The 13,644-nt window shown below is 47.2% G+C and overlaps 1 protein-coding gene across 1 annotated transcript in view; it reads right to left on the minus strand.

The window, feature by feature from the left end:
• Positions 1-324: 324 nt before the first annotated feature.
• The window catches only part of CD81 (CD81 molecule), a 33,920-nt gene continuing 20,600 nt past the window's right edge, over positions 325-13,644 (minus strand). The window contains exons 3-8 of the mRNA XM_058807829.1: positions 11,173-11,270; positions 8,290-8,364; positions 5,519-5,626; positions 4,835-4,930; positions 4,413-4,502; positions 325-3,721 (exon numbers count right to left, since the gene is read on the minus strand). Of these exons, the coding sequence (XP_058663812.1) occupies positions 3,659-3,721; positions 4,413-4,502; positions 4,835-4,930; positions 5,519-5,626; positions 8,290-8,364; positions 11,173-11,270 (530 nt within the window). The 3' untranslated portion in view covers positions 325-3,658. The remainder of the gene's footprint in view (positions 3,722-4,412; positions 4,503-4,834; positions 4,931-5,518; positions 5,627-8,289; positions 8,365-11,172; positions 11,271-13,644) is intronic.

The following is a 13,644-nucleotide window of genomic DNA, read 5'->3' on the forward strand; positions in this document are numbered from 1 at the left end:
CCTCAAGTGTGCACAGGACTACCACCACACCCCCCTCCAGCCTGTGCCGAATTTCAGCACAGTCACTCTTTCTGCAATCCATATTAGCCTCCCCTACAGCTGTGCCCCCCTTCCCTTGGGGAGGGGCACAACTACAGCAGGCACCATTTCAAGCAAGCAACCTTTTTGCCTTCCCTCAGCACCAGTCCAGATGCATACTCAGCCTGCCTGCAGGCCCCCCTCCCAGAGGCTGTAAAATCCCATGCTGTCAAAGCCTGGTTCACAAAGCATCCTGGTGTTAAGGTTAACTGGTTGTAAAATTGCAGCAGTTCATCACACTATGCACACTATGAGAAATGTTTATTAAATTGATTTTTGTTTCATTTCTTAAAAAAAAAAAAGGCAGAAAGAAGTTAAACACACTGCTTTGTGGCATGCTCCACAGTATGAAAAAAATCCCAAGTATTCAGTTAAGCTGTCAGCGGCTCTGTTTGACCTTTGGATGTGGTCTTTGAACTCAGACCTGGACAGTTGACACTCCTCATCCCCACCTCAGCTCACAGCCCTTTTCTCAGCTGCCACTAGCTCCAGGAGGGATGCTTCCATGGAGAGGGAGGGGTCTGTATTTACAGCCTGCAATTCCATCCTTTTCTTCCCCAGGGCTGTGGAGAGGAGCAGTACAGGCTGCCATGCTGCACACACAAAGGCACAGTATGCAGGAGAGGCACTGGGCAGAGCAGGGGCCCTGCCTAGAGGGTTTTCCCTGTTCACCTCAGCCAGCTTTGGGGCTGACCAACTGGCAGAAGAACCCTGTGGCTTTTGGATCCTGAGGGCTTGCAATGGGACGAGTCCCCTCAGCCCTTCATAGCTCCCTTTCTAGTTTGTGTTAACTCAGGTCCAGCTTCACAGGAGACCCAAGTGAGTATTTTTTTTCAGAGAGGGTTTCTCAACGACTTCATTGTTCTTAAGCATGATGGTTCCTCTCTGTCCCTGTTCTCTCAGGGCTGACTCTTCCAGCTGAGGACCATTCCATCAAGTGTGGGGACTCAGCTGGTAACTAAAGAAAGCATTGTCCTCTCTGCAAGCATCCTTCTGTCTCTGCTCCCATCACCCCTCTCTAGCTGTTCCCCTCCTTGAGCACCTTTCCTGCAGCAGCCACAGAAACAGGAGATGGCTCAGGAAGCTGCCTCTGGAACTCTCCACAATGGTAAGCCACCTCGGAAATGAGCCAGAGAATTGTACCCCATGTGAGACACACTCTGAGCAAAATTCCTGCTCTTCCTCCTCTCACAGCTCTCAAATTCCCTCTCCAAGTACCACTTTCTCCCAATTGCTCCTGCCTGGGACAGCTCAAACCCTTAAAGTACAATGTCTGAGGACACACCTGACCAGCATCGAGACCCAGTCTGTCTTCAAACAGAGCTCCAGCTATGTACACAGCATCAACTGAATACTGAACAATATCAAAAATACGGTATAAGGAAAAGAAAACAGAATTGAAATGCTTAATGGCATATTTATACACATTTACCAACAGTCAACAAAAAAGGTGGCAAGTTACACATCCATTCTGTATGCTGACAATCCTGGTGCACATAGATGTAAACACACATGCTTGGATGATGCATATACATATGGCCACGGAACAGAGTAGATGACCTGAAGGAGCTACGCTGGGGAGCAGGGGAAGGGGTTACCTACTGCAAAACCTCACCTCATTCTCAATGGGTGCACAACATGGACATTCAGGGCAGTGTTGCTTTAAGGCTATTTCTAAGGCTGGATCTTTTCTTGTCCAACCTCTCAATATGAAGATCTGTTGAAGCACTTCCTCCTCTTTACCCAGCACAACTTGATATATATATATATCTATATATATTTACCTATATACTTTTTAAAGGCCCTATATACTAAAAGGCAGGAAGAGGAAAGGGGGGAGTAGAAGGGAAGAAAAACTTCGGAATGGATCAATTTGCCCCAGTGCAGGAATCTTCTATCCTGTAATGGCAACAGCCATGACAGCCACGTGCAGTGGACAAGGTACTAGTTTGAAAATGATTGATGGTCACAGGCCTCCCTCCCTATCAGATCTGAAGCTCTCTGTTGTGACAAGGGGGGAGAAAAACTTTAAGAAACAGAAATACTCCTGAAGTGGGGAAAGTGATCACTAATTTAAACTCCTCCCCCCACCTGCTTCAAGGTGGCAAAAGAGCTGAGATACTATAATTTCCAGCTCAAGTGCCCGTACGGCTAAGGAAAAGGCTTTGCTTAAAAATATATATCTATAGAACTATACATATAGATCATCTTTTTAGTGACACTCTGATTTTATTACATAGCTCCTGGGTCACTCTCCCCCTCTATCTACATGGTGACAGAGTGGCATATAAAAGAAGCCACAGACATCAAAGTGATAACCAAAGTTACCAGATCACAAGAATGTGTTTCAACTGGTGTGATCTAACATGCTAAATTACCTTGATTTTATAAGCTGATCTGCTGTTAATATAACTGGAAGGTCTTAAAAAGAACCTTTTTTTCACAATCAGATTATGACAATTTCTCAGCAATATTACAGTGTGTGACAATATGCTATAATTAAGAATAATTTCACTGAAAAAGAGAGTGATGCAAAGATGAAATTTTAAGCATGTACACATATAGTTGGGAACACCCAAGCATCATCCTGCAGTACATAAAAGCAGGATTTCTAAAGTCAAGGACTTTTTTTTATGTTTTCTTCTTTTTCCAATATCATTTCTATGCGAGCATTAGCTTAACATTGGAAACTTGGTATAGGACTAGATTCTCCTTGAAACATATGTCTATAATGAAACACTGAAGGACATTAAAAAAGTAATTTAATTTTTAGTGTGTTATATTTGAAAAACTGGGACTAAAATTCACCCCCAGCCACTGACCTTTTAATGCAATGAATTAATGCAACTGAGCCAATTTATAAAATTATAGCCCCAAGAAAAAAAGAAATCACAAAACCATAAAATATTTTTACTCATTAGAGAGTAAAATAGTTTCAGCATGACTTCTGTTAAGGATTGACCTACGAATGGAAACAGGCTGGAGAGGAACAATGCCTGTGTTTCCCCTGGGATACATTGCACCCAGGCAATGAAGTCTGCATCCTTTCCCCTCCTCTCTCCCAGGCTTTGGACAGTCAGCCAGGCTTCCCTACGGACAGCTTGGAAACACCAGGGAGGTGGGGTGATGGCTGGAAAAGATGAGTACAAATTAACAAAAACACTGAATTCTGCTTCAGCATCCAATCAAAAAAGTTGGTAAAACCAAGGCAAAGTTTTCTGAGACCAGGCTGCACCCTTCTCCTCCACACATCTTCCACCAGTGTTACTTCTGAGTTACTGGGCGTGGGGAAGGAGGAGGAAGGACTTGATCTCCTGCTACAGCAGCTTTCCCATCACACAAAACTGATGTGTAACTAACTCAGCCACAAAGATACGGGAAAGTTTTATTTATTTAAAAAAAAAAAAAAAAAGTACTTCAAAATAAAAATGATAAGTACTGTATGGTAATATTGGAAGCATTTATATACACAATTTTCTTTGTCTGTTGTTGAAATGTCTCCTGGTCACTCGGTGGCACTTGGGGTCCCCTCTAGCGCCGTCCACCCTGATCCCCCCTTCCCCTGCCCGGCTCTCACGGCTCAGTAGACGGAGCTGTTCCTTATGCCACAGCACAGCACCATGCTCAGGATCATCTCAAAGATCTGTTGAGAGACACAGGGGCACCACTGAGACAACAACCAGCACGATGCAAGAATTCCCCCCATCCCAAGGTCCCCCACTCCACATTAACACTCTCATGCCAGAGGTAAGGGCAGGGATGCTACACCTTTGTTGCTGTTTTCACATGGAGTTGGCCAATTTGAGATAAGGAGCTGTCCTCCCATCTCTCACTGGCAGCAGTGGTAGTACCTGACAAACTTTTTGGCTGCCAGCTACACAGAAAATGCCTCGAAATCCCTCCAGCACTACAGCCCAGCCTTTGCACAGATGCCATGTTACACCCCCACAACACCCGGCCTCACTAGGGAGCAAACCCAACAGAACAAAGCAAGCAAATCCCTTCCCACTGCAGACCCCAGCAACAAAACATGGCAGCCTGTAGAACAAGTGGTTTTGAAGGAGGTTTCAGTGGTGCTCTGCCCTTTTGGCTGGGTTTGCAGGTGCTATTGCTCTACTGAGCTTGCCAGGTGCCTCCCCTAACATCCTGGCTCCCCAGAAGGATGATGAAGCCCTTGGTCTTGCCACGCTCCAGAGCCCTGTGGTGCATAAGGCTGGTGATGCATGCAGAGTTCCAGGGGCATCCAGAGGAGAGGGACAGATCCAGCCCAGCTGGAAGAGGACCAGGTTGCCCTGAGGTGGCTTTTCCCTGTCCCACCAGGCTGCCACACTTACCATGATCACAGCAACCACGACAGCAGCGATACCGATCAGGTAGAGCTTCCCGGAGAAGAGCTCATCGATTTTTTTGTGACAGTTGGAGTTCTGAGGCAGAGAAGCACACCAGTCAGTCAGCCTGCTTTCCCCACAGCCAGCCCCAGCACCAAAATGGCAGGTCAGCTTCCCCCTGGTCTCACTTATGTCCCCAGGTCCTGGCCCCAGGACTTCCAACCAGACTTCACCCCTCTGCACCTGTCAGTCCCCTCAAGCAGGAACAGCAAAGGAAGAACCAAATGGGAACCTTTAACATCCTTCTACACCATTCCCAAATAAATGAAATCTCTACCCTTTATTTATTTTCCAATAAATCCCCAAATTTCCTTGGTAGCAAAGGTTTCCTGAAACAGCTGTGCTGACTGAAGAGCAGCTGTGCCTACCTCAAAAAAGCTTTTCAGGGCGTCCTTTCTGCAGAGGTCATCCCTCCACACAGGAGTGAAAGTCGCTGTCATAATATCAGAACCGCAGCAGTCCAGCTACATGGAGAGAGGAAAAGAGAAACAATGGAAAGCCAACATCAGCAGACAGCAAACACTTATGCAATGCTCTCCCCACCATTACACATTCTTGAAGTCACCCAAGATTGAGGAGGCATCTTGGAGGGGAAAACAAGGGTGGGGAATAAGTCACCAAACTGACTTTTTTATTTCCATGCAATGCAGCTGCTTCCTACAATAGTCCCAGACAGATCTGGCATAGATTTTCTGGAGGAGAGTGAACCCAGCTCTTCCCCGGGATTTTGTTTCCTGCTGAATGGACCAAGTATCAGGATTAATATCCTGATCCTATAATCTCAGAGCTACATTCTTCTTCCATTGAATTTTACTTAAACAGGGATGCTGAGATAAATGAAAGGCAACTTAATCAAAGTTTGGTCCAGACTTCCCAGCACCATGTGATGGAGAGAATACTGAAGAGAGCACAACTCTGCTTCTTAAAATGTAACAACAACAAACTTGATAGGCTAAGACCTGCACGTAGTATCTGCACTTTAGACTCTGCTTTTCCCACCCCTTTTCCTGACTTCCATTATTAGTTCTCTAGCACAAGCACCACCACCTTACCGTTTCATGGAAGGTCTTCACTACAGCTTTGGCGTTGCTTGCATCTGGCTCTCCCATGAGCGTCTGTTGAAGCGCTTGGTCGTAGAACTGCTTCACGTCTTTGGCTATCTAGGAAGGACACAGGAAAACTCCTTTTCAGCCAGAGGAAGCGGAGGAGGAGGAGGAGGAGGAGAAAACCTACCCAGCAGATGTGCCTGAAGAACAGGTTCCCAATAATAGCACTTGCAGTAAGATGAGCAGTTTTTGAATAGATTTGGACACCATTTGTTTGTACGTGTAAAAAAGCATGTCTTTCATAGGGCTCCAGCTGTCACAAATATTAAGAATCCCATCCACGAGCCAGCAAATTTCAGACAACACTATCCAAGGCCTCCACAGGCTCTGTCTAGGAGATAAAGACAGCCAAGGCCAGGAGGGTGAGCCAGAAGTTGAGATAACCTTCAGCCCACGTGGATGTGCTGCTGGGCTCAGGAAGGCAGAAACATCTCATTTTGAACCACACATAAACAAAGCAGGCAGGCAACACAATTCTCACTGAGGCTGCAGAAGCTGGACATGCTGGAAAAGTCAGGAGGAGGTGGGGCGCACAGGCAAGGCTGTCTGTAAATACAGGCACCTCAGTTTACTGAGTGGCTTGGAGGGGATGGCAGGAATTTGGGAGAGATTGCACACTAAAGCCTGGTCAGACAGCTCATTTGGGTCAGGAAGCTTAGGTGCATTTACATGGATTTAAAACCCTTGCTAGATCCCTACAGACACTGCTGTCCTGTAAGTGGTTATGTGAGACACCTTATCCAGACTCTAACCCTGCCACCTGGCTGGTGAACTGCAGCCACCCATGAGGGCCTGCTCCACAGTGCAGAAATCTCCTAACTTTTAGGGAACTGGCCTTGTGACTTCTCCTCTAACACCTTTCAATAATTTGAGAGAGAGAGGTGAGAGAAGGCCATGCAAGAGAAGCAAAAGAAAAACATAAAAGCAAGGAAGGGAAAATGCTTTCTGGAACATCTGCTCTTGGCAGCACAGGCTGGATTAGCATACGAAAAAAGAAGCTGCAGCAAGATGATGCACAATTTCAATCAATTATCCCAGAACTCTTTCATCACTACTCAAAAAAGCTTGCTTTGGAGGATGATATTCTCCAACCAAACCATTTCAATCTGGTACATAAAAATAAAAATTTAAAAAAAAAATCCTATTTATTGCCTCCCCATTCTGAATTTACAGCATCTCCAAGAAGGCAAGCTGAGGGAGAGACTGCCTTCAGCTTTGAGAAAAAGTGTCCCTTCTGGAAGCATTTCTTGGTGGCTGGGGTGATTCAGTGCTTCCCTCCCAGCCTGTGCTGCTCCCAGCCAAGGCAGGGAGAAGCAAGCCTGCTTTGTGAGCAGGGATTTCAAAATAGCCCATTCATCATCAAGGCTGCAAAACTAGCTGATGCCAACAGACTGCCACCCTTCATTTTAAACTGCAAAATTAATTTTGGGGGCTGAGGTCATCAGTTCTGTACTGGCAAATCCTCAGCTAGTGGCCAAGCTCTTTCTCCCCAGGATGGGACACAACAGCCGTGGAGTCCCTCCTTACTCAGCCTTCACTTTTTTTTGCTGTCGGTTGCAGTTGCACATCTTGGACTCTTCAGGATTCACAAACTAACATCTGCAGGAGGCACAGCCCCTTTGCAGAGGTTAATTAGTTCACTAAAGTTGCTAGGAAACAGCACTGTGCCTGCATAATAATGTTTAGCCACAGAAGAGTTTATTCCAGTGAAGTCGTGCTCTCTCCCGAATGACTGCCAGGAAGTTCCCATTCACACGGAGCCTGGGAGCCACTGCTCACATGCACGAGAAAGCTGAGCAGGCCAGGACCTACTTACTCAGCTGGCTAACATCTCAGGAAAGTAAACACATTTCCTACTCTGCCAGAGAGTGTAACCTTGGCTTTGAGCACAAGCAGTTCCCTTCTCTCCTCCAAAGCCCTGAGGCCCAGTGATCAGCACCCAGGCTGCTGCTTGCTGCAGCACAGCCACCGTTCCCATGCACAGGCAGTTCTGCATTTTGAGACCAAACCTGTGTGTGTGAGCACATGTGACCACATGTGGGAAAGTGAAGGGAAGAGAAGATGAGCAGAAACAGAAGGGGGAAAGCTGCAATTTCCAGTTCTACCCTTCAGTTCAGCTCCTCCAGCCAGGGAACCTTATCTGAGCAGTCCCTAGGAGGGTGCCTAGCAGGACAGACACAGGACTTGGACCCCTAATGTGTGCACAGCACACGGATCACAGCAAGCTCAGCGCTGACAGACAAACGGCTGAAGCAGGTTCTATGGCACTGGGGAAGGGCAGGAAGCACCAAGCAATGCCGTTCATGCAGGCTCTCCCTGAACGGCATTCCCGCCCTTTGGCACTTCCCGCCCGGGCTCACTGCTGTTCCCTGGCACTGAGGATGTGCAGATGGCTTTCCTTCACAACTCCATGCACGAATCCACTCCCCCTGTGACTGACAGCGTGGCAGCTCGGAGGGGACCCAAGTGAGACGGGCTATTTTTACTGCAGACATCGCACCACACACCCTAAGGGCAGCTGCTCCCGTCAAGCACTCACATTTAAAGTTCATCAGCCCGGCCAAGAGCAGTGAGGTGGCCTGCCCAGGTCACACTGCTAACCCAAGCCCCTGTTACCCAATCTGGGAGCAGTCTGTGAGCAAAACAGCTCATGCTGGGATCTGCTGCCGTTCTGCCCCAGCCTCCCAGTCCCACAAATACAGGTTTTAGAGTCTTACTTGGTCTTTGTTGACAAAACCCCAAATTCCAGCTGCAACTTCACAGGCAAACAGGATCACCAGGCAAGTGAAGAACTGCAAAGACAAATCAAGAGAGGGATCCTTAACATATCTGCAGCAATTAGGTGGGGAGAGGTGTGGAGCAGTACTTCCACTGACAAATCAGAGCAAGGTGTCATCTGACTTCAAACCATTTTCTCTCTCATACATGCACTGAGCCCAAACACATTTTCCTGTAACTCATCACATGCCACCCATGTCCAGGTTGTTGAGCAGGGATTAACAAAACCTTTCCCACAAAGGGACTGGCAGGGATCAAGATGCCACAAGATACATTGCTCTGCTTCATGCACCTGCAGGACAATCCAGACAAGGTTTCTGCTCTGCCACAAATGCTCTGAGGAGTGGAATTGCCAGTGCAGGGTTAAAAGCACATTTCAGCTGCTGAGGAGCTGGGGATGTCAGGGTGTGATTTATGGCCAGCTCTGGCATCCACAGCCCTGCAAGGCTACTGCAGTTTTTTGCATAAATACTAACACTGACGTTTTCCCACAGTCCCACCCTGTTTGTGCAATTTCAGCATTCCTCCCTGCCACCCTCCCTTTTTGTTCAGATCCCAGGAACACATTGTGATGGTTGTTGGTCAGTTGGACTGGGAATGGGAAGCTGTAAACTCATACATCAGGATCACATGAGAAGGCACAGAGAGGCATGCTCCATAGGCAGCCAACATCACCTCTGTGACAACATCACTCAGTGACTTCTTCCTGGGAAAAGCCCCAAAGTGGGAGAAGTCAAGAAGCAAAAGAGGTGAATGCAGTCAAGGACAGACAAAATTACAGTACAGCGTGGGAAAACAGCCCCTGGCTCCTGAGCAGACTCTGCTCAAAACACATTCAGCACATTTTCTCCAACAACAGATGAAACAGGAGCTATGACCTGGCTCTCACATGCAAAAGCAAAGGGTTATCAGCAAAATGAAAACAAAACTATTAACCTGACAGCAGGAAGGGACTTCCAACATCCTTGTACAGTTCCTGAACAATCAACTCCTATGTGAACACCTAATTTTGTAGGAGCATCTTTGAAAGACTAGGTCCCACATCCCCTGCAAGGACTCCCACCACCCTAAACCTCGGGTGCAATGCCACTGTAAGTCTGGTTAAGCACTAGGGCTCACTCCTGCAGTTACCCTTCAGTGAAGGATGGTTCATTTATCCCAGATGTGGAGGTACAGCTTCCTGCAGATTCAGTGGTTCTGTAAGCCAGCTCCAGAATACCAGGAGATGCAGCTTGATGCTATGGGAATATAGTGGTGGTCCTGGCCAGGCAGCCCCTTTCCAGGGAGCAGAGCCTGCTCCATGCCAAGTCTCCTTAGGTCTTGCTGCTCAGCTTCCATGCCACTTTTGGCACAGGATTTTAATAGCATGGAGCTTCCTGTACTTCTCCCTTCTGCAGTAATCCCAAAGTCACTCCCTCAGCTAGGTGGAAGAAAGGGGAGCATGGCTGCTTCCCTAAAACACCCCAAGGATGTGGCCTGGAAATGTCCTTGGAACACAGTGGGAGCCTTCCCAGCAGAAAGCATCCTCATGGGGCATCTCCAGACTTGTCTTGGCAAGCCAAGGTGTGAGCAAACACGGGCAGTGCACAGCAGCTAGAGCTGCTAATTTCAGCCAGAGCAGCCGGTTTCCCTGTCGGACCTTGGGTACCTTGTACCATCTGCCCTTCCAATCCTCCAGCTTCAGGAGGGAGAGAGAGGTACTTCAGTGTCTGTCATCACTTGCATTAACAAAGCAAAATAAAAACCCAAAGCTGCCAAACTGTGCTCCAATAACCCCTGTCAGATTTGTGTGCAGGCTCCTTGTATTCCCAGCAGCTGGGATAATGCCTCCAAACTCCTACTGGAGCTCCCATCCACCACATTCAGAAGTGTTTTATCAACACTGGGCAAAAGCATTCCCTTATTATTGGGAATCAGCAGCAACTCGAGGTGAAGTCATCTGCAAGAGTGAGGCCAAGCAGCTCCATTTCTCTCTGTCCCAGCTGAGCCCACACCCATGAGTTGCTATACCACTATCAAGAACCCTCCAGCCCAATGAAGCCAAGTGCTGGAAAGTCATTTGAATTTAAAAAAAATTATGTTTTACCCTTCCAGTTTTACTTTTTATGCATCAAGTTTAAACTGAACCACATGTGAGAACTTGCTTTAAATAAATGGGTCTCCCTTGCTCCCAAGGTAAAGGCTTTTGGTGTGGCTACAGTTTATCCAATTAGGCTCATCCTCTGCCAGGAATCCTGAGCTGCTGCCTCACATCAAGGACGCCTGTAGCACTTCAGTAATGGATTTTCCAGGATATACCTAGATGTTCTCACTAAGAAATTATGGAAAGTCTTTGCAGTTTCCTTGTCCAAACAGATAAAAATAGTAGATGATTCCTTAAAAGAACTAGAATTGTTACAGGCAGCCTTGAAACAGTGAGAGGGGATGCTGTAGGGGACACCAGCTAAGAAAGAGGGTTTAGTGGGTGCTTGGTAAGACAGTCAGACCATGAAGGGATAACTGCAAGGTGGGGGTTCACATGTGACACAGAAAGAGTCTCTAAGAATATTGCTGATCTCAGCCCTTCTGCCCTGCAGCCAGGCACTGAAAGGACATTGCAGCTCACCTGCCAGCTCAGCCAGAGCTCCACAGGCTGGGCAGAGATGCCCTCAGCCACACTGCACTGCCTTGCTCCTTGCAGAGGTCACCCAGCTCCCACCTCTGTGCTCACACATCCTCCCAGCCCCTCTCACTGGGAAAGACCCCAGCAAGGGAAGCACAACCATGTGCCATCCAGCAGGGAGATCAGGGTGCCCAGTGACTCCAAACTTTGCGTCTCCTACCGTTCCCAGAAGACACTGAGACTCCTGAATGGCGCCGTAGCATCCCAGGAATCCCACAAACATCATGACAGCCCCGACTGCGATCAGGATGTAGATTCCTGCAAGGCAAAGTGAGAGGCAGACACATTACTGCACAGCTCTGTCCAGCAGCACCCTCATGCCTGGCTGGACATTCTGGCTCCTGGGGTGGATAATTATGGGTGTGCAGAATTAAGGCTCAGGAGGTGTGATGGCAGCAGACAATGTACATGAATTGGGTCTCAAAGTGTTTGAAGCTGCCAACACTGGAGCTTTAATAACTTCATCACCTCCAAAATGAGAGGAAACACAGAGTAGCACTAGGCAGAGGATGTAGGAGGCATGACAAGAGCTCTACAGCATCCTCACAGCTGTAGCAGGAGTTACCCTGGCACAGTGTTTTAAATATTTAAGCAGAGATGGAAATTATTAGTTAGCATATCTTGTAAAATAAACAGTAAGGCACATGGTTTATTTATATTAAACATCATACAAATATTTATCTGGCTAACATTTTAAAGGCAGATGAACCATTAAACCAAAGGGAAAGTACTGCTTAAGCATCTCACTTAAAATCTGGTGTTTTTTTTTTTGTTATAGGTTCTTCCAGAGAGAATACAACATTTTTTACTTTAACTTATTGAATTTACACAGGCAACTTGCACCATAACTAGTTCAAAGCTTGAAACGAGGCATTGGGAGTGGTTCAGAAAACAGAAGAATAAAAGTTTATTCATTCAGGAAACAAGAGCTTATCTCAAGTCTGCTGCCATGAGTAATCACCATGGTCTCACCAACCACGAGACTGGTGAAGCCATAGTGATTATTCAGCCAAACACTACCAGCTCAGTTAAATCTGACACAGCTTTTTGCTGGTGTATCCCTTATATTTAGTGCATTTTTGATAAACTAATGTTCTCGAGTATTGTGGTTCTACTACTCTCTAAGTGAATCTTATTTCCCATTCAAAAGCAATTTCATACATGTAAAAATTACAAATCAGGTAAGACTGCAGTCACTATTTCTAATGGACAGTGAAGAAAACAAAATAATCATGATGAGGATGAAAGAACATGGGACATCCCAGAGGTAACAGCAACACAGTGAATCTTACTAGTGGTTGGGAGACACATCCCTTCAATGAAATGTTTTCTTCTGCTATGAGTGAAAATGTTTCACAGTTATTAATCAGACTGTCAGCTCTCCTTTAGGAACAGCCCTAACATATAAACAGACCTCAAGATTAAAATTGTTTGTACATGCTTGTGATGTTTAAGGTTTTTCTTATCTCTGCAGCTTTTAAACAATTTTCTGATAATTCAAGTGCAAAGTCTAAAGGCCACGCACCGAGAGCAGAGTGAAGGCAAAACCCTTCTCTAAAACACCAGATACACAATCACAGAATCACAGAATTTCTAGGTTGGAAGAGACCTTTAAGATCATTGAGTCCAACCCATGTTCTAATACCTCAACTAGATCATGGCACCAAGTGCCACATCCAGTCTTTTTTTAAACACATTGAGGGATGGTGACTCCACCACCTCCCTGGGTAGATGATTCCAGTATTTGACCACTCTTTCTGTAAAAAACTTCCTCCTTAATTCTAGCCTGTATCTCCCTTGGTGCAGCTTGAGACTGTGTCCTCTTGTTCTGTCTGTTGTTGCCCATAGAAAGAGACCGACCCCCAGCTCACTAAAGCCACCCTTCAGGAAGTTGAAGAGAGTGATAAGGTCATCTCTGAGTCTCCTTTTCTCCAGGCTGAAATAATAACAGTCTCCACTTGTTTAACATTCCCTTACAGATCCTTCAAACTTGGGAAAGGCTGGACTTTGGCTCCCACTCCTTCCCTCTTTGAAACAAAGCCCACCAGCACGCCAAAAGCACAAGCACCAGTGCCAGGGCCGGCCTGGCGAGTGGCGGTGACGGAGATGCCGCCCCAGCGGCTCCAGCGCTCTCCGGTGTGTCCCAGCAGCACGGCACTCGCTCTATTTTTAGGCCCTGCAGGAGGGAGGAAGCCAGCTGCAGGGGAAGTGCCACAATGGAGCATGCTGACCCCGCAGGAAGCCCCTCTTCACAAAATCTGATGGGAGCCGAGACACCAACATCCTTGCGGCAGCACCGTCAGCGAAGGGGCCGGAGGCGCGAGCTGAGCCTCCTGAGGGGTTCTGAAGGGTTTCGGCAGCGCCCGGCAGCCACGGAAAAACAACAGGCAAATAAAAAACTCCCCAAGTGGGGATGAGACACCTCCTGAGTGAAGGTGTGCAAAGAAAGGAAAAACAAGCAAAAGAAACGTCCCAGGAGAGCTCCTTGGAAAGGACAGGCCAGCAGATGAAGGTGTGTAGGCCTGTCTGAAGGGAAAGGAAATGGTTTCGTGCCAGTGGATGGAGATAGGATGAGGTGGAGCAGCTGGGCAGGGAGACAGCATGGCAAACAGTGGGCTGGGCTGTGTGCAGG

The sequence above is a fragment of the Ammospiza caudacuta genome, chromosome 6, assembly GCF_027887145.1.
Source record: "Ammospiza caudacuta isolate bAmmCau1 chromosome 6, bAmmCau1.pri, whole genome shotgun sequence".
NCBI lineage: Eukaryota > Metazoa > Chordata > Aves > Passeriformes > Passerellidae > Ammospiza > Ammospiza caudacuta.